At 33.8% G+C, this 24,934-nt stretch overlaps 1 protein-coding gene and 1 long non-coding RNA gene across 4 annotated transcripts in view; one reads left to right on the forward strand and one right to left on the reverse strand.

Moving 5' to 3' along the window:
• The window catches only part of Ppp1r42 (protein phosphatase 1 regulatory subunit 42), a 35,173-nt gene extending 19,487 nt beyond the window's left edge, over positions 1 to 15,686 (forward strand). For 2 of the 3 annotated variants that reach the window (XM_010611465.1, XM_033760631.1), the window contains 2 exons: positions 11,348 to 11,465; positions 15,499 to 15,686. In XM_010611465.1, coding sequence (XP_010609767.1) covers positions 11,348 to 11,465; positions 15,499 to 15,626 — 246 coding nt within the window. In that variant the 3' untranslated portion in view covers positions 15,627 to 15,686. Of the gene's footprint in view, positions 1 to 1,236; positions 1,276 to 11,347; positions 11,466 to 15,498 lie in introns of those variants that run through there. The other variant, XM_033760635.1, reaches the window with a different exon arrangement.
• LOC104853507 lies at positions 14,909 to 22,857 on the reverse strand. The gene is made up of 3 exons (XR_777808.1): positions 22,403 to 22,857; positions 21,697 to 21,860; positions 14,909 to 14,959 (listed from the first exon to the last, which is right to left on the reverse strand). It is a non-coding gene; the product is annotated as an uncharacterized LOC104853507 (long non-coding RNA).
• Between the last annotated feature and the right edge of the window lie 2,077 nt (positions 22,858 to 24,934).

Consider the following 24,934-nt stretch of genomic DNA (forward strand, 5'->3'; position numbering starts at 1 on the left):
AAATTATGAAATATGTATAACATAAACACAAATTTGAAGGAAAGCTGCAGTGATTATATTAATATAAGCCAAAATAGGCTTTAGGACAAGAGATATTACTATATATTTGAGGAAAATCTGTTGTGAAAAAAGTGGATACTTTGTCAAATAGATAGATATAACAATTCTCAATGTTTATTCTCCTACAAACAGAACTTTGAACTAAATGCAGGAAAAATTGACAGAGGTGAAGGACAAACATACAAGTCCATAATTATAACAAACACTTCAACATTCTTGCTTAGTAGCTAATAGAACAAACTGAGGGTATCCAGTAAGGATATAAGAGACTGGTACACCATTACCAACTCACTTGACTTAATTTACCCTTGCAAAGCTTTCCTTCTAGCAGTAGGAGTTGGAATATTTATGTGGACCTATACAGCAAGCCACAAAAATTTTAAGAATTGAAATCATATATAGTGTGTTGTTTGACCACAACGGAATTAAGAATTTTAAAAGTTATCTTTAAAATCTCAGGTTGATTCTAAAATTTATAAGCAAGGGAGTTAGAATACTAAAACAACATTGGTTAGCTATTTGGAAATGTAAAAATACAATTTTAAGTAACCTCTATGTCAAAGAAGAAACCACAAGAGAAATTATACAATATCTGAACTAAATGCAAATTTAAAAAAAATTTGAAAATTTGTGGGATACAGTAAAGTACTACTTAGAGGGAAATTTATAGCTTTAAATGTTACAGAGAAAAGAAAAATTAAAGCAGTACTCTAAGCTTCTACCTAGAAAAACAAGAAAAATAAAGTTAAATTCAGACTAAGTGAAAGGACAGGAATAATTCAGTTAACAGCAGAATTTAATGAAACAAACGTATAGACAAACCTTTCAAGATCAGATGGCTTCACTGATCTACTCTATCACACACATAAATGAAAACTACAGAATAACATCTGTCATTACCACAGAACTACAAGTCCCTACCAAAATATTAGCAAAGTCCAGCAATATATGAAAAGATAATATATAATGACCAAGTGAGATTCATCTCAGGAATGTAAGATCATTTTTATGACAATTTAGCTTAATTTCAACTTGATTGGCTTGGGAGGCACACAGGGATTACTAAAAAAACAATTATAGGTGTTTTGGGGTGGGTCATGGAGGCATGGCCATGCATACTACATATGGTCCCAGGACCCTTCCTCTCTGACACTGTTAACCCTGTTCTGCTTTCAGCTGCCATGAGTTAAGCAACTTTGCTGTACCACACCCTTCCACCAGGATGTTTCTACTCTGGAGCTGGTCAGTAATGGACTGAATCCTCTAAAAACTTGAGCCAAATCAAGCCCCTTCTCTAAGTTGTGGGTAATGGGGTGTATGTCTCAGCTATAGGAAAACAGACAAAGTTTGACATTTAGAAATGAGTATAATTCACTGAAGAGAAGAAAAAAGAATTATATGATCATCTCAATAGATCCACTGCCCAAAATTCAAAATTACAAAATTTCAGAACCCATTTATGATTTTTAAAAGTCCTCAGCACACTATAAATAGAAGATATTTAACCTGATAATAGGCATCTATGTAAAACTTACAGATAACATCATATTTAATGGTGAAAGATTGAATGCTTTTGCCCTAAAATTAGGAATAAAGCAAGAATGTTTGCTCTATCACATTTATTCAGCTTTACACTAGAAGTTTTAGCCAGTGTAATAGGGCAAGAAAATGAAACAAATAGCATTCATCTTGAAAAGAAGTAAAAATTAATATTTGCAGCCTACATGGAATAACTGCAAATGAGATTTCTTTAAAAGTACATTTACAATTCCATCAAGAAAAATAAAACACTTAGGGATAAACTTAAGAATGCATGTGTTAAGAGCTGCACAATGAAAACATGAAACATGGCTGAGAAAAATTAAAGAAGACCTAAGGATTGGAAGCTTATCATTTTAACCTTATTTTTTATTAGTACATATATTGATCACATTCATCAGAGGGGATTTGAATCTGTACATAATATATCTTAATTTTTTGCTTCACTCCCCTCCACTCCCTTCAACCCTTCTTCCCTTCCACATTTACAAAACCTTGATTTTCTTCCTTTTTTTTTTAAATTGGTACCAGGGATCAAACTTGAGCCCTTGTGCTTGCAAGGCAGGCGGCAGAACCGCTGAGCTAAATCCCTGGCCAAATTTTCTTTTTTTCTTCCATTCTCTTTTTCATTTCTTTTCACTTGCCTTTCCCCTTCCCTTGTTCCCCTTCCCATTTGAACATATTTGGAAACCTAGTTTTTAAAGTGATAATTCTTTTCAAGTTGATCTATATATGGAGCATGATCTACATATTGAACATAAATATAATATCTTTCTATTATAAATTATTGATTCTGCAATTTATAAGGGACCTAGAATACTACAAAACATTGGTAAAAAGTAGAAAAAGTTGGAGAAATTACCCTACTGGATTTTACCACTTTGAAGTTATAATAAGACAATGTGATATTGGCATGGAATAGATATAGTGATCAAGGACACAAAAACAGAGTTACAGATATAACCAAGTGATCTTTGACAAATATTTCAAGGTAATTTAATGAAAAAAGGATAATCTGTTCAACAAATGCTGACAGAACAACAGGATAGACAAATTTTAAAAAGTAAAGTATCATCCTTCAAATAATAAACAAAAATTTCCTCAGAATGGATATTTGACTTAAATATTAAAATACAAAACTTCTAGAAAAAATGGATTAATGAAAGATTTAAAGTATCAAAAATACATGACCTTGAGCTGGGGTAGCTCAGTGGTGCTGCCAGCTGTCTCACGAGTACAAGGTCCTAGTTTGATCCCCAGAACCAAAAAAAAAATAATAATAATAATAATAAATGTATGACCCATAACAATTGCTAAATGGGACTTCATGAAAATTTAAAATTTTTGCTCTTTGAAAGACATCATTAATGATGTGGTAAACCGCAGACTAAGTAAACATATTCACATGTATCTATCATCAGAAGAATATCTAAAGAACATAACAAGGTTGATTTAAGGTATTAGAAAAATTTGAGAACCAAATGATATTAATTTCTAGACTGAAACTGTTCCCTAAATGCCCAAAATACTAGATGAAAACTGACCCTCACCAAGAGCCCTCCTTAAAAATTTTTAGGGCCCTGTCAGGAAAGAGAAAGACTATCGCAGAGAAAAAGAGGGCTATAATACAAAGAATCAGGAATCAAAATAGATCTAAATTATCAGAAATTTTCAATATAAAACAGCATAACAACGCCTTCAAAATTTGAGGAAAAATTGGCATGAATGAATGAATAAGGGAATAAGGGAACAAAAAGTCCAATTATCTGGGAAAGAAATACATACCATTCAGTAAGTCCCAAGAGTTGCTTTTCCCTCCCATGGAAAGAAGATATCCCAGACGTATCATATTTGGAGTCTGAACATAGGCATTGCCCAGGATACTTTTGAAATACGCTTTTTTAGGTTCATTTTAAGTCATCCTCACAAAATTTGATCAAGGAACATGTTGAAGCCTAGTATCAAAGTATTAATTTGTTTCATTGTATGTATTCTGGAGCCAATATCTCTATTCCCTCCCATGGAAAGAAGATATCCCAGACGTATCATATTTGGAGTCTGAACATAGGCATTGCCCAGTATACTTTTGAAATACGCTTTTTTAGGTTCATTTTAAGTCATCCTCACAAAATTTGATCAAGGAACATGTTGAAGCCTAGCATCAAAGTATTAATTTGTTTCATTGTATGTATTCTGGAGCCAATATCTCTATTTTTTTTTTTTGCTTTAATTTTTCCATTCTTTTTGCTCATTTAAGTTGCCCCAAACCTATTGGAATCAAAACCTGTGCTGTGGGGGAGAAATCTCTCATGCCACACAGAAGGTCACAGACATCCATCCTAAGAGTTGTCAGCATCAGACAGCTTTGTGCCACGGGGAAAAAGAAATGGACATAATTAGAGAACCCTAACAAAACTACTATAATTATGTGAAGCTTTTAGCACTCAGAGCAGCTGCTTTTATATGGATATCAGTAGGTTCCCCAAATGCACTTACAGAAAAATACATGAGATAACAGAGTGTAGTTCTTACTTAGGCAAGTGTAATTTTTACTTAGGCAAGTGTAATACCTTTTGTTGCTAATTTACTAAAAAAAGAAAAGTTTAAATTTAAAGTCATTATTCAAACATATATTAAAATGGACTTAATCATTCTTCTTTTATTAAATATAAATATTATAATAGATTACCCAGTGCTATCAAATGTCGTATTAGTCAATCTTGTGCATGAATTTTTGAGGAGTGTTATAAAATGTTAGTGGCTTGTATTTACAATGTCATTTGGCATGAAAAATTCATTTTTAAGTACCAGCTTTAAGAAAAAAATTAAAAAGAACAATTTATCAGAATGGCTAACTAATTTTGAAACTTCTGATCGATATTCTGACTTGAAAAAAGAGACATTTAAGAAAAAATTTAAAGGAACACATATAGCAAGGTAAAGTACTATCAAGTAACTAAAATCCTTCAGCTTCTATGTAGATAAAAGAGAAAAGAATTAGGTGACCAGAAAGTGTAGGGATTCTCAAACAATGCCTATAGGCTCCATCTTCTGAGGATGCAAGAGTCACAAGGAAATGACTACTTTAGAAGCCAAGGCATGAGATAGAGAGTTGTAAGAACCTACATGGCCAGGTGGCTTCTTTCCCTCCTATTGTTTGGGATTTCATTTCCATTCTTCTACTCAGTTTTCAGACCTAGAAATGCCAGAGACTCCTTCCTCCGTGATCCTCTCCAAAGCTGTTCCTAGTCCAGGGACTTCTAGGCAGGAGTATATAGAAAGAGGCTGGGGGCTGAGAAGGAAATAGAAGAAAAGATAAATTCTGTCTTTCCTTCTCATTCCATATCTGCAGACCTTCAAATCAACAACTTCTTTAGAAACATTTTCATCTTAATTTCACCCTTATAATTTCTGTCCTGCTTCTAATATCATAGCCTGTCTTATTTATTCATTTCTTCTTACCTATTCATTGAAACGTTCCTACTTTATGGCAGTACTTGCTAGACAATGGAGAGAGACTGTGAACAGAAAACAAACATGATTCCTGGCCTTGAGCAACTCTCAAACTAGGGGGAAGGGAAATACTAAGTATACAATCACTAAAAAACACATGTATAAGTTGCGCAAGCACCACAAGGAGAAGCACATAGCTCTGAAAGTCTGTAAGGGGGAATTGGCCTACTTAGGGAAGTCACTGAAGGCTTCCCTGAGGAGAGAATAGCTGCACTGAGGTCTGACAGAAGGACTTACAGACAAAGGGAATAGCACGTGCCAAGGCCCTAAGACAAGTGAGAGTGTGGTAAATGTGAAGATAAGCTGAGGGAGTGAAGGAGGAACACAGTACAAACAGGCAAGTGAGTAGATGGACTGCAAAGGTGATGAAAGACAGATTTGTCCTTATCCTAAGAACAGCAGGGATACACTAAATATTTTTAAACCAGATTGAAGTAATTAGAGATTAGCATTTTGAAAAGAGTAATATGGCTACCATGTGAAAATTAGATTGAAAGGGGCCAGGCTAAGTGAGGAAGTGAGAGAGGGTGGGTTTGGAAATGAAGTGGACAGACTGGAAAGCTGTTTAGAGAGTAAAGTAGACTTGGTTATGAATTGGATATAGGAAGTGTGTGTGGGAAGGAGAGGATAAGAATGATTCTTAGGCTTCTGTTTTACCGAATGGGAAATAGAGAATTTAAGAATCAGGCTTGGAGCTGGGTGCAGTGGTGCACACCTGTAATCCCAGCACTCAGGAGGCTCAGGCAGGAGGATCGCTGCAAGTTTGAGGCCAGCCTGGGTTATGTAATGAGTTCAGAACTAGCCCGAACTACCGAGACTTTGTCTCAAACAAAACAAAACAAATGAAGAATCAGGCTTGGGAGAAATGGAGAAAATTATGAGTTTCAGTCATGTAGAGTTTGGGGTGCTTTTCAAACATTCCACAGAAAATATCAAGCAGACAATTGGAAACATGAGGCTACAACTCAGAGGATAGATGAATTTGGGAATCTTCAATATTAAGTTATCATGGATGAGATTGGGGAAGGAGTTCTTTTCTGTAAAGGGCCTAAGATATAAATGAAGAAGGCAGTGAGTTACAGGAGGAAAACTTTTCTAGCTCTGATTTTACATTCTGTTGTGGCTCTGGGAATAACAACAAATACTGTTTGAAGGGGATAAATGTAGATTATAGGGAAGCAATGAATTTGTCACTGAGGATCTGTCACAGGTGACAATCGTTCTTGCTTCCTAGTGGGAGCTACTGTGCTCTGGAAATTCTACTAAATTCTGGGGAAGTTTTATTGTATGTCACTGCACAGATAGATGTTCTTCAGGCTTTTTCTCCATTAAATATGTGGTTTTTATGGGTGACCCAGGCAATAGTCCACCAGGTATGAAACTGTTTTTTAATGAGATGTGTTCTCATTTCTCAAACGCAACTTTTAGAAAACTGTCTCTACAGATACTGGGGATTTCTGTGGCCAGAGATTTGTTACTCTTGGACTCAGAGATTCATGAAGGATCCATGAACCCTGTAAGAATGTGGAATCACAAACCATGAAGAGAATGGTCCTCATGAATTGAGGCTGCAATGAATTGAGATTGAGAAAGTCTGTGACTATTAATAAGGTTAGCAGTGCCTTTTTAGTGGCACCAGGCTGCAGGAATGCCCATTGGTTAAGAAAGGTAGTGACCTAGACTCCTAACTCCAAAAGTGGGTCAAGGACTGGCAGCATCAACCTCAGAAAGGCAGAATCTCAGCTTCTGCCCTGGACCTAACAAATAAGAATCTGCCCTTGGTGATTCTTAAGCATGTAAAGGTTTCAGAAGCTCTGGTCAAGAAATTTGGTGACTTTAAGTAGAAGATAGGTCAGAATAAAAGCTAGACGAGAAGATTCAAGGATCAAGAAAATGGATTCGGGAGAAAACAAGTAATAGTCTTCGTTAGTTGAGAAAAAATGAGAACAAGGATGGAGGTGGACACAAGAGCAGCAGCAGAAAGTAGATGACTCACTTCTCCAGAATAAAACTGGTGGCAAAGGTGAGCAGGGAGCCAAACAATACACAGTTTAGAAACTCCTTTTTTTTTTTTTTTAACTCGCAGGAGCCTGGTTTAAACGACATTTGATTTTGGTTAAATTTGCATTTTTTCCTGTAACTTTTAAAAACAGGTATGTATTTTTTGTCCCATTAAGTTTTGGTACATTTAAAGCAAACAATACAATAGCATTTATCATTGGGATAATGTGCCTTTACATAATATATCTTGGTTCTTATTTTTTCCCCATACCCCTGCCCTCCCTTCACCCTCTAAAAACAGGTATGTATTAATGTATAAAAATATTAAATATTCCAATAACAATTTACAGTAAGACTTGCATTTCTGCAAGTACCTTGATGAGTATAAATTGAGACATGAACTTTGCTAGGGCCACCATCATGTAAGTTGCTAACACTATTAAGTTAAATGTCAGATTGCAAGAATCTGTAAAAATTTGCCAAAAAATTAATCTTTACCCACAGTTTTATGTCTACAAAGTTTGCTAAATCAATAAAACAACCTGAAAAGTTCATCTCATCAGACTCATTAGTGATTTACTCCATTCATTTTCTGATAACTATTTATCATGAAATATAGAATCTTCAGAATGAATGGGGGAAGCAAAATATTTGACAGGTTTGCCTCATATATAAACTAAAAATTTGATTTATAAGACACAAATGAATAAACTACTATGGTCTGTCATGTTTCCTTAGTTGCTAATTTATTCAACCTCTGCTCAATATTGATCCTGACAAGCAGAATAGCCCAAAGATAAATTCATTCATTCCACAGTTTAGTCAGGAACAAGCCAAAAATTATGGATTTTCCCAGGCAGATGATGACAGGCAGTCAGAGGGATGACAAATGGCTGTCTTTAGATTTAGTAAGGACAGTTGGGCCAGACATTTCCGATAAAGATTGGAGCATGCTGGTCAAATACAGGTTCATCAGTGGTTATCATTAATTGCGGAAAGAGCATTGCTGTGCTGCAGATGTCCACACAGGAGCTTAGGCACCAGCCCTGCTGAGGAAATACAATTGGCTCTTTGGTACTTTGCGGCAGTCCTCTAAGTGATAGTATGACATGATCATTTATCAAACAGAGACTGTCCAGAAAAATGTCTGCTTCCCTTAGTAACTTATTGAAGGGCAGGAAAGTGAAAGCATTGTATTAAAGACAGGAAGGCAATGAACAACTAGAGCGTATCCAAAGGGTAATCGTATTTCAGCACAGGATTAGTTTAGTCTTAAGTAAACATACACTAGAGGAGCTATGTTGTGGGTCATTTATCAAGTGAAGAATAATTAACAAAACTCTAAACACCCTTCTTATCTCTATCAATTTCAAGTTCTAATATTGTTATTACTTAACTTTTGTACGATAGGCGTTATACTCAGCACTTACAAAAATAAAATGCAAAATTCCTTCCTTAGAGGTTTTAAGAGTAAGAGAAATACAGTGTAACTGACATGAAATAATTATGGCTGGCTGTATTAAATGCTGTTAAACATGCATTGCAGAGAGGGCAAACTCTAGGGCTGAGGATTGAAGTTATAATATGTGATGAGAGCTTTCTTATAAGAAGTAAGCTACTCCTTTGTCAGTAGATCAAAAGTTTATTCTTCCTTAAACTTTAACAATGTTGAACAAAATTAAGGGAAATAGAATTAGCTGAGGAGTAGCAGGGAAGGCAAAGAGTCAGAGAACTAACACATTTATGATTTACCCACTTTGTTCCTTGTATTTTATACACCATGGCAATTAATCCTAATAATTATCCTCACATTATAAATGAATACATGACACAGGGTTGCCTAAGGTCACACAGTAAATTTGTGCCAGGAAATAAATTGCCAGGAAATTTAGGATCGCCTTTTAAAAATCCCTGTGCTTTCACACAGATTACAGTATTTATTTGGATTCCTCAAAGTCAAGCACAGACTAAATTCTGGGTATGTAAAGGAAATAAAATCACTACTTCAAACACATATCTGCACTCTTGTGTTCATTGCAGCATTCTTCACATAACTAATTTGTGGAAACAACCTAAATGTATAACTTTTTTGGAATAATTCATTACAGATTAAATTTATGTAATTTTAAAATAAAATCCAGAACTTTGGCACATATATAAGTAATACTCAGTATATTTTATTTTCATTAAGTAATAGTTAAAAAAATTTTAAAGAGGAGAAAGTGATAAGACAAAGGAATGAAAGAAAGACAAAAACTTGGGGAGAAAGCAGTAACAGTGGATGGGGAAAGAAAAATAAGGAGAAAGGTAAAGAGGGAAAACAGTGCTGGTTCTCATGTGCCATTAATCTGTTTGTCTTGCATTCAGTTAAGCTGCTTACTACAGAATAACTTCATCATTCCTTGAATTATCAACTAGCTGATTTTCTTACAAGCTATACAAGCAGGCAAATATTCATGGTATAACAACAACAGTTATCAAGTGAAGAATAATTAACAAAACTCTAAACACCCTTCTTATCTCTATCAATTTCAAGTTCTAATATTGTTATTACTTAACTTTTGTACGATAGGCGTTATACTCAGCACTTACAAAAATAAAATGCAAAATTCCTTCCTTAGAGGTTTTAAGAGTAAGAGAAATACAGTGTAACTGACATGAAATAATTATGGCTGGCTGTATTAAATGCTGTTAAACATGCATTGCAGAGAGGGCAAACTCTAGGGCTGAGGATTGAAGTTATAATATGTGATGAGAGCTTTCTTATAAGAAGTAAGCTACTCCTTTGTCAGTAGATCAAAAGTTTATTCTTCCTTAAACTTTAACAATGTTGAACAAAATTAAGGGAAATAGAATTAGCTGAGGAGTAGCAGGGAAGGCAAAGAGTCAGAGAACTAACACATTTATGATTTACCCACTTTGTTCCTTGTATTTTATACACCATGGCAATTAATCCTAATAATTATCCTCACATTATAAATGAATACATGACACAGGGTTGCCTAAGGTCACACAGTAAATTTGTGCCAGGAAATAAATTGCCAGGAAATTTAGGATCGCCTTTTAAAAATCCCTGTGCTTTCACACAGATTACAGTATTTATTTGGATTCCTCAAAGTCAAGCACAGACTAAATTCTGGGTATGTAAAGGAAATAAAATCACTACTTCAAACACATATCTGCACTCTTGTGTTCATTGCAGCATTCTTCACATAACTAATTTGTGGAAACAACCTAAATGTATAACTTTTTTGGAATAATTCATTACAGATTAAATTTATGTAATTTTAAAATAAAATCCAGAACTTTGGCACATATATAAGTAATACTCAGTATATTTTATTTTCATTAAGTAATAGTTAAAAAAATTTTAAAGAGGAGAAAGTGATAAGACAAAGGAATGAAAGAAAGACAAAAACTTGGGGAGAAAGCAGTAACAGTGGATGGGGAAAGAAAAATAAGGAGAAAGGTAAAGAGGGAAAACAGTGCTGGTTCTCATGTGCCATTAATCTGTTTGTCTTGCATTCAGTTAAGCTGCTTACTACAGAATAACTTCATCATTCCTTGAATTATCAACTAGCTGATTTTCTTACAAGCTATACAAGCAGGCAAATATTCATGGTATAACAACAACAGTAGCAAAGAACTGTACCCACAGTATGATGACAATTTAAAAAAGAAGTCTCTATGCTCAAAAAAAGACTCCAAGGGTATTATAACAATGTATTAAAAGTGATCTTTGAGTACTAAGCATGAAGTGATTTTTCCCCTCCTATTTTCCCCTGTAATAGTTCTTTTAGCATTATTTACAAATAAAAGAAAGACAACAATATATATTGCATGCAATGCCAGCAGAGTATTTACTTACTATTCCTCAATTGCCTTAAACTTTAAACTTCTATATACTAAACAGGGCACCTTCTCAACAAAAAGTGTTTTCTGAGATTCATTTTGGGTCCATTTAAGGGAGGCATGACCGAGAATACTTCTATGATCCCCCTCAACTCAGGACCTCACTTTTTGCCTCATGTTTAGCTCTTAAATACATACTAGCTATGTATCTTTTAAGGAACTGAAACATGAAAAGCAATAAAAATAGTTCACTGACATTCTGTCAGGTCTACAGTCCTCCACTCTACTAGCTGATCTATCAAAGGGTGCACTTAACTGATATTCTGGAAATACTGATAATTATGAAATACTTATGTCTTGCTTTTCTTCCCTCCAATTATAGGATTTAGAGTTTCTACTGAACAAGTTGACAAAGCTATGGAAAATGGATCTAAGTGGAAATCCAGTTTGTCTCAAACCAAAATATAGGGATAGACTAATACTGGTGTCCAAATCACTAGGTATGTTTTTTATATTAATATAATTTTCTTAGAGAAAGGCACCTGCTTAAATTTTTAATTTATCAGCAAGCTTTCAAATATAGATGTAACATCTTGATCTCTGAAAATGCTCAGCTTTAAGTTTAGTATTTTAAGTAAGACCAAAAGTTAAAATGGAGAAGTACTCTTGAAAAATTGAAAAATATCTTTCAGAAATAATCAAAGTACCGGATACTCTTTAAAAGTAAATGTGGTTGTCAAAACAAAAACAGCTAATGTTAAATGTATACAACTTGCTGACCCTTTGATAAACTTTCATTGGCACAAATCCTCTGATGATCCCAAGGGACTCTTTAGCTCTTTGTTCTGTAGATAAAATTGATCAAGTTTTTATTGCTTAATGTTTGCCAAATAGTACCCTAAGAACACAGAATTGCTTTTCATTTGAAAGGGAAATAGCCCAGGGGAGGTCTTTTATGAAGTATTTACAAATAACAACATTCCTGAATATGCACTATAATAGAAAAAATGTACAAAAAGTATTTGGTCAATGGTAACCAAATTATATGTCATCAAAAGAATGAGCAGTGCTGTCTCAAGAAGGAGCCTCATGACAGCTTCTGTATCAGAACCACTGTGACATATTATACGTGGATATAAAAATTAATGCATGCTGAGCACAGTGGTGCATGCTTGTAATCCCAACTATTCGGGAAGCAAGGGGATCACAAATTCAAGGCAACCTGAGCAACTTAGAAAGACCCTGTCTCAAAATAAAAAATAAAAAAAAGGACTGAGGAGGTAGGTAGCTCTGTATGAAACCTTGGGATCAATCCCCAGTACCAAACACACACAAAAAAACTAATGTATAGCAAAACCAAATAAAGAGGATTTATTCAAAGTCTATTTTGAATAAATCTTTTCTATAATATAGTTTATGTTTTTAAAATATATATATATATATATATATATATTTCTGCAAAACTAGAGAAAATAAATATTACTTAAAAATCTCACCATAAATCTGCTATTTAGTATGTTATTTTAGTGTATGTTCTCCCAGTTTTTTATGCACATATACAAATTCCCTTTAATTTTAGCTTTTATTTTCATGTCTTTCTTTTTACTAAATGTAAAACCTCAAAACATAAAGTTGAGGGCCTGGTTTAATGTATCCCAATAAAAAGGACTTATGGGGACATTTGGTGTTTTATGTTACCCATTCTTTACCAATTAAATTAATCCTAATATTTGGTTTAGTTGGCATAAATGGAAGCAAATTTTATGTTGAATGCAGCTCATTCAAATGAAATAAGTTTCTAAAGATTTTGTGTCTATCATTTGACTGCCCGTCCTAACCTCAAATAAGACTACTTGCTAAAAATGAGACGGAATCAGGCTAACCAAGACACAGTTTCTTAGTCATTCCTAGTTCAGTCTGGGACAGTAACATAAAGAGGATATTGTGATAAAAGATTTGCAGTTTTCATTCTTTAAAAAAAATGTTTTTTTTTCAACACTGATTATTGACCTTGGGGCCTCATGAATGGTTTGCTAGGCAAGCATTCTACCACTGAGTTACATTCCTGGCTCTTTTTATTTTAAATTTTGAGACAGGATCTTGCCAAGTTGCCCAGGCTGCACTTGAACTTTCCACCCTCCTGCCTGGGATTACAGGCATGCATCCCTATGCCCAACTCATTCTTTATAATAGAGGTTTACAATATATATTGATTACACATATCCCATCTAAAAATACGCTAAGTTATACAATTATAAATAAAAGCAAATCTTAGACATCAATAAATACAATTGAGAAACTGAGCTTAAAAGAATGATCTTTAATGTTAAAATTACTAAGATGTATAATGATAAAATATTTAATTTTTCAATTATAGTCTGGAAATTCCTATTATTCAATTAAGAAAAGAACATGAGACAAAATATGAAGACAATTTTATACTTCTAGAATTTATGCTTCTAGTTTAAATAGTAGTCCACTCTTTATCTGTGGTTTTACTTTCCATGGTTTTAATTATTCAAGGCAACAACAGTCAGAAAACATGTAATAGTACAATATTTTGACAGAGAGAGAGAGAGAGAGAAGTGGGGACCATATTCGCTTTTATTAAAGTAGCTCACTGCTGCCTGCCTCGCAAGTGCAAGGACCCGAGTTCGATCCCCAGTACCAAAAATTAAGTAGCTCACTATAATTATTGTATTATTAGTTATTGTTGTTAAGCTTCTACTCTGTCTAATTTATAAACTAAATTTTATCATATGCATTATATATAGTGTAGAATAAACATGGTATACATGGGGTTCAATATTATCTTCAGTTTCAGAACTTCACTGGGGTATTGGTCTTGAAAAATGTACCCCATGGATAAGGAGGACAACTGTATCCCAGTTTTATCACTTTATTATTTTAATTTTTTCAGTACCAGGGATTGAACTCAGGACCTTGCACTTGCAAGGAAGGCACGATGCCACTGAGATAAATCCCCAGCCCTCATCACTTTATTTTGTACTTCAGGTATAACAGAATATTATGGATCAGATTTAAGTGTCAATGTTAAATACTTTCAGGAGTACAATTAATATATTATTAGAATATTCTCATTTTCTCTGAAAGAACATGAACCAGGAAATTGTTCCACATCCTTGCAATTGGGAATCCAGTGGAAGATATAACATGAATGAGAGAAAATATTTAATTCAAAAATTATATAGAAACATTGTTAGAAAAGAGTTTCCTTATTACATGAAAGTCATGTAAATTACCACATTAAGGTGATTAAAAATGTGATAGATAATATAAAACATCCCTTAAGAAGAAAATTCTTCCATATTTTATAGTATATTCATATACAATAGTAGAATTTTGTTTTGTTTGTTGTTGTTGTTGTTGTTTTGAGACAGAATCTCACTATGTAGTTGAGACTGACCTGGAAATCACTATGTAGACCAGGCTGGTGAATTCACAGTGCTCCTCCTGCCTCAGCCTCCCAAGTGCTGGGATTACAGGTGTGTGCTACTGTGCCTGGCTTACAATAATAGATTACCATCCATTTAAAATTGTTTTAAAAGACATTGTAAAATATGGTATTTTTAAAGCATTATAGGATTCCATTTTAAATAAGATACACAAATTCGCATATAAATCCATAGGGGGAAAAAGTTGTTAAATTTTAAGTGTCATCAGTGGTTTTCAGTGATTATATTTCACTGTGGAATAATACAGTTTTAATTTTTTGTATGTTCTAAAGATTTTACAACATATAAAATTATTTGTGTTTTTTAAGGAGCTCAATTTTTAAAACTTTTGAAAAAGAAAATTGTCAGCCAGGGATTTAGCTCAGTGGTTCCACCGCCTGCCTCGCAAGCACAAGGACCCAAGTTTGATCCCTGATACCAAAAAAAAAGAAAGAAAAAGAAAATTGTAAAGTTAGCTGAAATCATACCTCAGAACCAAGAGGCCAATTCTGTAGTTTGTTCCTATTGCAGCTAATGTCCTAGGATATAATAAGAATTATTAATATTGTATATACTATACAAATACGTTACAGATATAAAACTTGTCATTTATTTTTAATATACTTTTTCCTATTAATAATAACAAAATATTATTTAAGTCAATACAAAATATTAGTTCACTTTGAGCATAAAATATTTTTGTTTTAAAAATGATAGGATAGTTTATGTAAGACTCTTAGGGGACTATATATCAAATTGTTTACATTGATTATATTTGCCAGTGATGAGAAAGATGTGTGGATAATTACAAAGTCTTTTCATGGCTTTTAAAACTATGCTTTGGTTGTAAATAATCACATATTCTTTTTAAAATCAGAAAATATCTAAAAGTAAATATAAATGCAACAAAATAGGTAAACTATACAAATAAGGTATTTTTTAAGAGAAAATTATTTCACTGACTATGTAACAAGTTTAATGTGCCCTAAATCAGAGATGTATAATGTGTGTGTGTGTGTGTGTGTGTGTGTGTGTGTGTGTACTACTGTATTTTATAAACATATTTATTTTTCTCCAGAATTTCTTGATGGAAAAGAAATAAAAAACATGGAAAGACAATTCCTAATGAATTGGAAAGCATCCAAAGATGCCAAAAAAATCAGCAAGAAAAAGAGCAGTAATAACGAAGACTCAAGTAACTCTTAGATAAGTAAGCACACCATCACTCCTTAGTTTATGACCTCTGGTGAAAAGAATTGTTTAAACAACCAAAATATTGTGAAGAAATAAAGTTTGTTGTTTCGATTGTTTTAAGGCTTTTGTAAAAAACTTATTTAGTTGTGAATTAAGATAAATGCAATTGTTAGTAAATTTCATCTATTATAAAAATGGTAGCTGTTATGAACAAAAACCCATTAGTTTAGTTAGTATTAGGTATAACTATCTGCAATGTAAATATAGAGCTATGATATGGGAAAATGTGCAATTTTAATCTAGTGAAAATGTACAATGTCAACTATGTAAATGGTAAAACCACACCCAGTCAAATAAACAGTATAAAAATGTACTACAAAAAATTTTCATCAGGATAGAAAATACAAATGTATTACAGCCAGATGACATAGTCTTTCATATAAAAGATCCAAAATTTCCACCAAAAAACTCCTAGAATTAATAAGCAAATTCAGCAAGGTATCAGGGTACAAAATCAATACATAAACATCAATAGCATTCTTGTACACCAATGATGAGCCTACCTCGAAAGATATTAGAAAGACACTATTCACAATAGCATCAAGAAAAATTAAACAAGAATTAATCTAACCAAGGAAATAAAAGACCTCTACAACAAAAACTACAGAACTCTGAAAAAACAAATCAAAGAGGGCATTGGAAAATGAAAAAATATCCCCTATTCCTGGATAGGTAGACCCAATATTGTCAAATGGCCATACTTTCAAAACTGACATATAGATTTCAGGTGATCCCAATCAAAATACCAACAACATTCCTCACAATGCTAGAAAAAACAATCATAAAATTCATACGGAACCAGAAGAGACTCAGAACATCAAAAGCAGTCCTGGGCAACAAAAGCAAGGCAGGAGGCCTCACAATCCCATAAATTACATTGCAAACCTACAGTGATAAACAGTCGTATGGTATTGGGACAAAAACAGACATGTGAATCAGTGAAGCAGAGTAAAAGATGCAAAAACAACTACAGGCACATTCAGCCAGGCATCTGATCTTTGACAAAGGAGCCAAAAATAAATGGTGGGGGAAGAGTCTCTTCAGCAAATGGTGCTAGGAAACCGGGTTTATGCATGCAGAAGATTGAAACTAAACCTATATCTCTGACTATGTACTAAACTAAAATCCAAATGAGTCAAAGAACTAAATAATAAAGCAAAAACACTTTACCTGATAGAAGATAAAGTAGGTAAAACTCTTGAAGACATAGACAGAGGCACAATAAATAACATCAAATATCAACAAGTGAGGTTATATCGAATTAAAAGGCTTCTGCAGAACAGAGGAAACAATCAGCAGAGTGAAGAGACAATGTACAGAATGGGGAAAATTTTTTTTGCCATCTGTACCTCTGACAGAGGACTAACATCTGGGAGTATCCTAGAAATGACTTTTCACAAATTTTGCAGTCCAAAACATTGAAATGAGCCTCTTTCTTCATTGCATGATAGCATTTGAATGCTGAAAATTCTTTTTTTTTTCTCTTTCTTTCTTTCGTTTTTGTTTATTTATTTATTTATTTATTTTGGTACCAGGGATCAAACTCAGGTCCTTGTGTTTGGAAGACAGGCAGTGGAACCACTGAGTTAAATCCCCAGCTGTTGCTGATAATTCTTGTTTCATGGCTGACTATACCAGAAGATGGGGGATTACAAATATGAAGAAGTCAAAATAGATCCCCCAAATAAGAGGATAACCAAAATTAATAGGCACTTCTCAGAAGTACTAATAGTCAATAAATACATGAAAAAATGTGCAACATATCTGACCATTAGAGAAATGCAAAGTAAAATGACTCTGAGATTCTATCTTATTCCAGAAAGAATTCTTACTCCATCAAGAAATCAAATAATAACAAATGCTGGTGAGACTGCAGGGGGAACACTTCTTTATTGTTGGTGGGAATATATAACCACTATGGAAATTGGGGTGGAGATTCCTCAAAAAACTAATAATAGAAATTCCATTTGACCTAGCTATTCTTCTTCTAAGTATCTTCCCAAAAGAATTAAAGACACAATAGTGATACATGCATACTCATGTCTATATAGCACAACTCTTAACAGCTAAATTTTAGAAGCAGACTATATGTCCACTGACAGATGAATGGCTTAAAAAATGTGGTATTTACATACAGTGGAGTACTACTCCCCCATAAAGGATAGATTGAAGTTATTTGTAGGAAAATGGATGCTCCTTAAGTGAAATAAATCAGACTCACAAACTTAAATATCACAATTTCTCTTATATGAGAAACCCAGAGAATAAATAAAGAACAAAGTAAAATATAGGGAAGAAGACCAAGAGATGGAAAAGAGAGGAGGAGATATAAAAAGAATTAAGATGTGTTACATACATATATAAACTCCCCACAATGCATATAAATCATTGTGTACTGCAAACCGGTGTTAATAATAAAGATTTTTAAAATGTACTACAGATGGGCCAGGGATTTAGCTCAGTGATTCCACCACCTGCCTCACTAGCACAAGGTCCCAAATCTATATTAATGTATTACAGCCACATCTGACCATACTCTGTGACCTGTTCCTCCTGTTGTGCACATATTCCCAAATCTGAATATATGGATTATAATATGCCTAAGGTTGTGTTACAACCTCCAACCCCAACCTCCCCAAGCACCCCAATCTTCCTTGCCTAACTAATCAACTAAATGTAACAAAGTGTTATGTGTGATTGTTGTCTTTATCATATTGGGTGTATCCTTAAAAAACCCTTCACAAATTTTGCACTCTAAAACATTAAAATGGGCCTCTTCTTTCCTTCCATGATAGTGTTTGATATTCTTGTTCCACAGCTGACTGTAGAAGATGGAGGACTAGAAAAAGTTTCGGCCAGGGCAAAGATAAAGGGAAACTGGAACAGTGTAGTGAAGTTTTATGCATAGATAGCATATTCTAGGAGTTTTGTAATTAGATAAAGAAGGTAGAGGTGAGGAGGAACAAAGGTGTATAGCAATGTAGCTCTGGTTATCTTCCCATATCATGTCCATTGAATATTCACTGTCAAAAAGAAGTGGGAAGGGGAAGGAAAAGAAAATATATGAAAAAAGGAAAAAAATGGAAACAAAGTATTTGTAAATAGGGAAGGGTGAAGGAGGTGAAGGGAGGGCAGGGGTATGGAGAAAAAACAAGAACCAAGATATATCATGTAAAGGTACAGGATCCCAATGATAAATGTAACTGTATTGTTTGCTTTAAATACACCAATAAACTTAATGAGGAAAAAAAAGTATTTAGAAGAATGGAACATTATACCCATAATACTGTGTTGGCAATGTTGGCAGTGTCTCATGGTCTAAAACTTGTGAGACAGGAGGCATTTCTTTTCTATGTAGCATCCCGCTGGCCCGCTGTAAAGGGTAGAACTAGATCCAGAGTTAGATGTCAGTATTTTACATATTTTCTGTATGACACTAAAGATACTAAAGCATCTTAAAAATACTGAAGTACCCACAGAATTCAACACCAGCCATCACCCAAAAGTGAGCCTATTGTAAAGTAATGTAGTTTCTTTAATCTTAGTAATTTTGATTTTTCTTTCAGATTAGAGATTAGAAAAATTAATTTGAATGTCTCCAGTGAAATTAACAAAATAATTATATGTCCTGTTTATAACTCTTAAAAACTAGTCATTTACTTTTCTCAAAACAAATTGTATTAATCTATTTATAATCCAGTATGAAATTCAACTAATTAATAAAAACAAATTTTAGAGTCACATAGATACACTGACAACAAAGTATCCAAAAAGGAAATTAGGGAAATGTTTCCATTTGCAACAATACCAAAAATAATAAAATATTCAGGAATAAACTTAATTAGGAAAGTGAGGGACTTGTACTCTGAAACTGTAAAATAGTTATAAAAGGAATTAAACACAAATGAAAAGACATTCCATGTCCATGAATTAGAAGACAATATTATTAAAATAATCATATGACCTATTTATTAAAATCTCAACAGCATTTTTTCAGAAAATTTCAAAAATCTAAATTCATATGAAACCACAAAAGACCACCAGTAGCCAAGATGACCTTAAGAAAGAGGAAAGCTAGAGACACCACATTTACTGATTTCAAAATATAGTTATAATAATCAAAACACTATGAAATGGACATAAGACAGACATAAAGAGCAGTGGAGAATAGAGAGTTCAGAAAAAAATCCATATAGAGATAGAGTCAAATGATTTTGAAAATTGTGTCAAGAACACACAATAGGGAAGGGATTGTCTCTTCAACAAATGATGTTGGGAAAACTATATATCCACATGCGAAATAAATGAAATGAGATCCTTAAAACATACTTAAAAAATCAACTTAAAATGGATAAAAGATATAAAGACCTGAAACTGTAAAACTCCTAGAAGAAGCCATAAGGACAAGCTCTATGACATTGATCTTGGCAATGATTTCATGGTTAGGACACTAATGCATAGGCAACAAAAACTAAGTGGGATTACATAAAACCAAAAAGCTTCTGCACAGCAAATGAAACAACAAAGTGAAACTGATGGAATGGAAAAAAGATCTGCAAATCATATATCTGATAGAGGTTAATTAAAAAATAAGAAGGTATGGGGTTATAGCTCAGTATGAGTGCTTGCTTAGCCTTCATAAGGCTTTGAGTTCAAGCCTCAGTATTGTCCCCCAAAAGGTAAAAATAAGACTATTGTATGATCCAGCAATCCGACTTTTTTTTTTTTTTTTTTTTTTTTTTTGGTACTGGGGATTGAACTCAGGACCTTGCCTTTGTGAGGCAGGTAGCAGCACCACACTGAGCTAAATCCCTAGCTCAATCTTACTTTTAAAGTGTGCAAAAGAAGAGAAATCAGATCTCCAACAGATATTAGCATGTGTAGCCATTGCAGTACTATATCCATGGATGAATGAATAAAGAAAATGAAGTATATATACAAAATGGAACATACAGCACTATTAATACAGCCTTTAGAAAAGAAAATTCTACAGTATGCTATAATGTAGATGAATCTTTATGACATCTTTAAGCTAGAGAGGCCAGCCACAGAAAGAAAATATTACATTATTTCATTTATATAAGGTATCTAAAATACTGTAATCAAATTTATAGATGCAAGAATGAAAATCTGGTTGCCAATGGCTGGAAGGGAGGAAATGTTGAGTTACTAATCAGGCATAAAGTTTCAGTCAAGCAAAATGAATAAGCTCTTGAGATCTGCTGTACAACATTGTTCCTAAAGTCAACAATAATGTACTAGACTCTCAAAATACTCTTCAAGAGGTTAGATCTCGTGTTCAGTGTTCAGTGTTCTTACCAGGACTTTAAAAAGCCATATAGAATGTTATAGTACAGAAAGTTAACTTTATATCTTGCTAGAGTTGCTATTGTGATAAGCATTAATAATTTTAAATGGGGCCTAAAAGGTAAAGAAGAAGGAAGCAAGAGAAGAAAAGAGATTTGGCATTTACTTTGCTAAACATTTCCAAATATTTATACATGTTACTGCATTTAGTCATTATAACTTTTGGGTCAGATAATATATCCATTTTGTAGATGAAACGGCTGAGTGTCAGAAAGATAAGTAATTTGTCTAAGATCACAATGTTAGCAGAGGCACAATGCTAGCAGTTAACTGGAAGCAAATCTGACTACTATTAACTCTCACACTGACTGGCAGATCTATGGATATAAGAACAAAAATGACAGCTTTACTTAGAAATTCACTTTAGTGGGAATTTAGGAAAATTTGCAGACATAGAATGTTATGATATGTAAACAATATTTATAAGTAAAAACAAACTAGGAGAAAGAGTGGAGTAAACATTATGAACCAACTTCAGATTTAAAATAAGTATTCAAATAAGATTATATGATTTACTGCACTGAAAAACTGACTCTACGATCAATTAAATTAGACTAAAATTTAAAGTAAAGGATGACCAGCTGCAATAATTATCTGAGCCTTTCTCAAGAGTACTTATTCTTCTTTGACCAGCTGTAGATCCCTTAATCCTTACCCACTGCACATTTGCGCTCCTCATCCAGATGGTATAGATTTAAGCTTCTTGGGCTTAAAGCCAATGACACCATGGATATATTTATGTAATATGCAATAATTTTATCCTCATGTATGTGCCAATAGCACACTCCATAGTCTTTCACAAAGGCTCTTTCATTTCTACTGAAAAGAAAGGAAATGAATAAATTAAAATCTAGATGATATATAATTTTAAAATCTACATTATTCCTTCAGGTCTCTAGAAGAGCAAAGATGAAACTTTTAAAGGTACCTCTGTACAACCAAGCACATTTTATGTGAATAGGAATTCTTGGCAAGGCTGTAATATTTTGTCTTGGATATCAATTTCATTATTGATTTTACTGTGGCTCATTTTAGCTTTATTTAATTCCATTTTACAAAACATAATTTTAGATAATTTACTGTTATCTGTCATATTTACAACTTAGTTATTAGTTTCAAAGCAGAATGCTTTAAATTCTTTGTATGCTACAGGCAACTTTGAAACAATGTATCACATAGTTTCTGTTTATTACCTACCAAGCCAAAGTTAGTCTTATTCTGTGACACAAAGGTACCTTATAAGTGGAAATGAATCTCCAGAAAGCTCCCAAGAGATAATGCTAAAATTATTAAAGATATAGGGCAGGTTCTCTGAAATATATATATAGTTTATCTTTTTTAGAAGGATGGGACATCCTTACTGTCAGCAGTACAGATGAAGGGAGGTCCTCTGTCTTCTACTTGTTCCTCTTGTTGATCCTTCTAGCACATTAGGAAAAAGTTTATTGTTGGTCAGTTCAAATAGTCATAAAGTTGCAGTAGGAGGGGTGGTCAGGAGGAGTCGTGAATTATAAACTAGATATATTCACTGATAAGGCAGGGCAAGTAACTCAGAAAAATCCCAGAAGACACAGGTAAAGGTCATCATCCCCTGAATGATTAGAGATCATTAAAGGAGCAAGACCCTAGCTGAAGATGGAGGATGAGGGGGAGACAGCTGCAATAAGGGATTATTGGGTGCAGAAAGGAAGAGGAGCCTAGCGAACTAGATAGGCTCCTTTCACCACTTCTCTGAGCTAAAGATTCTTAACCTGATGTTTCTGAAGGAAACATTAGACTTTCAAAAGTTTATGGTCCAAAAAATAATCTAAGAATATTCTGTACTTTGAGTCTATCCATAATTTAGCTCCATATGAATCAGTTCTAAATCTCCTGAGAAGAAAACTGCTTTGGTTTTTAAAAAGTGATACCACTTCTATATAAAGGTAATAACTTCATTCATTCTAAAACAGATGCCTACCATATGCCAGGAAACACAATATAAAAATTCCAGCAACACAATCCTAATCTCAAAAATGTTGCAACAAGTTATGTGAGAAGATAACTATGATACAATTACTGTACAATGTGATGAATGATGTGGGCATTATAAACCAGACCCCTAATATACACTATAAATATTTCATTTAATTTAATTTTCACTTCTAATTAATACAATGATTGCTTGATTGATATTTTCAATCATATCATAATAGTCATTACAATATAAAGAAGGGCAGTGTCATTGAGAAGATAATCAGAGCCAATGGACAAACTTTGGAATAGTTTTCATATTCCCAGAACTGCTTGCTGAAAGACAGATGGGTCTGTCACAAGACCCTCTTTGCAGTCCAGTCCAGAAGTGGTGACTCAGCATCTCTAGCAGAGCCCACCTGATGAAACCCTTTGAACAACACTGCTATACTACATACTCTGATTCCATATAGAGCAGGTTAGGCTTGCAGGGAGGCATGCTTAGAGTTTGCTGTAATTTACATAGAAGAGGAGTCCTAGTTTGGGCCTAGCTTCATCTCTATTTCACAAGAAAATAGGAATTAGGTGAGAATTTGATTTATTGCTTAAGTATATTGTCATTACCAAAAAAAACACAGCAAGTTTGTCCATAGAGCTTGATAGTTTCTTAAAGATTTAAACAAGTAGCATCAATTCCATAACAATGTCCATGAGACTTTTCTTTGCCAAGCATATTGAAAAGTCTTGCTATTTATCAAGGTAGAAAATAAAACAATAAAAATATACACAACCTCAGAAAACTAAGTTGGTGAATTTTATACATTGCCACATACACGAAGATCAGCAGCGAGCTGTGCCACATACCATATTCTAAAGCTCACATCACTAGGAGTATACTGTGAAACAACAAACAAATCACTCTACTCTACCCTCATTTGCCCAATTACATACAGAACTAAATCTACTTTAAGTTGAAACTACTCCATACTACCAGGTGAGCTGTCTTACACAAAGCCAGCAGGAAGGAGGGGCTTCTGTGAGAAGCAGACAAAGGCACATCCTGCTTCTTCCACAGTCAATGAGGCTGGTCGTGTTCAGTTCTGAGTTTCTAGTTTCTTCATCCTGTGAAGAAAATAGTACATCAATGTTTCCTTTTAAATGATTATTATTACCTCAGGTAACATTTTCACTCCAGTTATGCCAAAATATTATTTTGGTGTCTCAAAAGATTTAAGTCTTATTAGATAGGGCAACCATGTACGTCTCTCTTTCATAAAAGGCAATCAAACACATTAAGGAATTTCATCAAGCTCTTGATATATATTTTAAGGGTGTGCCTATTGTTAACATTTTAGTAATTTAACATGAAGCTAAGAGATAATAAATCTAGAAGGTCAGTAAAGTGTTTAAAACAAAGTACACTGGCTGGGTGTTCAGCTAAGTGGCGTGGGGCTTGTTTGCCATGAACAAAGGCCTGGGTTCAGTCCCAGCACTGCAAAAAAAATTTTTTTTAGATTCTAAAATATTGATTGAAGCAGCTCTTCTCTTCTTTCCCTTAATTACCTAAAGGGAGATAATGAGTTGGCATCAGCATATATGTTCCCTATAGTCTATATTTAACATTCAGGGTGAAGAAACCTGCAAAGAGGTAGAAAATAATTTAAATTGCATCTTTCCATGAGCTAAAAGTATGGACTCCATACTCCTTTAGGGTTCTACACACTAGAAGCTGTGCCTATATTCTATGTAGAGCATAGTGAAGCCACATCTGTCCAAAGACAGGAGAATGTTTTCCTCCTTTTTAATAAATGCATACAGTCTATACTCATGTATATTTACACAAGCCAGTTTTCCCTACAGGGAGGAAAAGTCAGACTCATTGACGTTGTTTCTGACCCTCAAACTGAACTTGATGCTATCAATGTACATTTCAATTAAAG

The sequence above is a fragment of the Fukomys damarensis genome, unplaced genomic scaffold (assembly GCF_012274545.1).
Source record: "Fukomys damarensis isolate Sample0158 unplaced genomic scaffold, DMR_v1.0_HiC HiC_scaffold_5, whole genome shotgun sequence".
NCBI classification, from domain to species: Eukaryota; Metazoa; Chordata; class Mammalia; order Rodentia; family Bathyergidae; genus Fukomys; species Fukomys damarensis.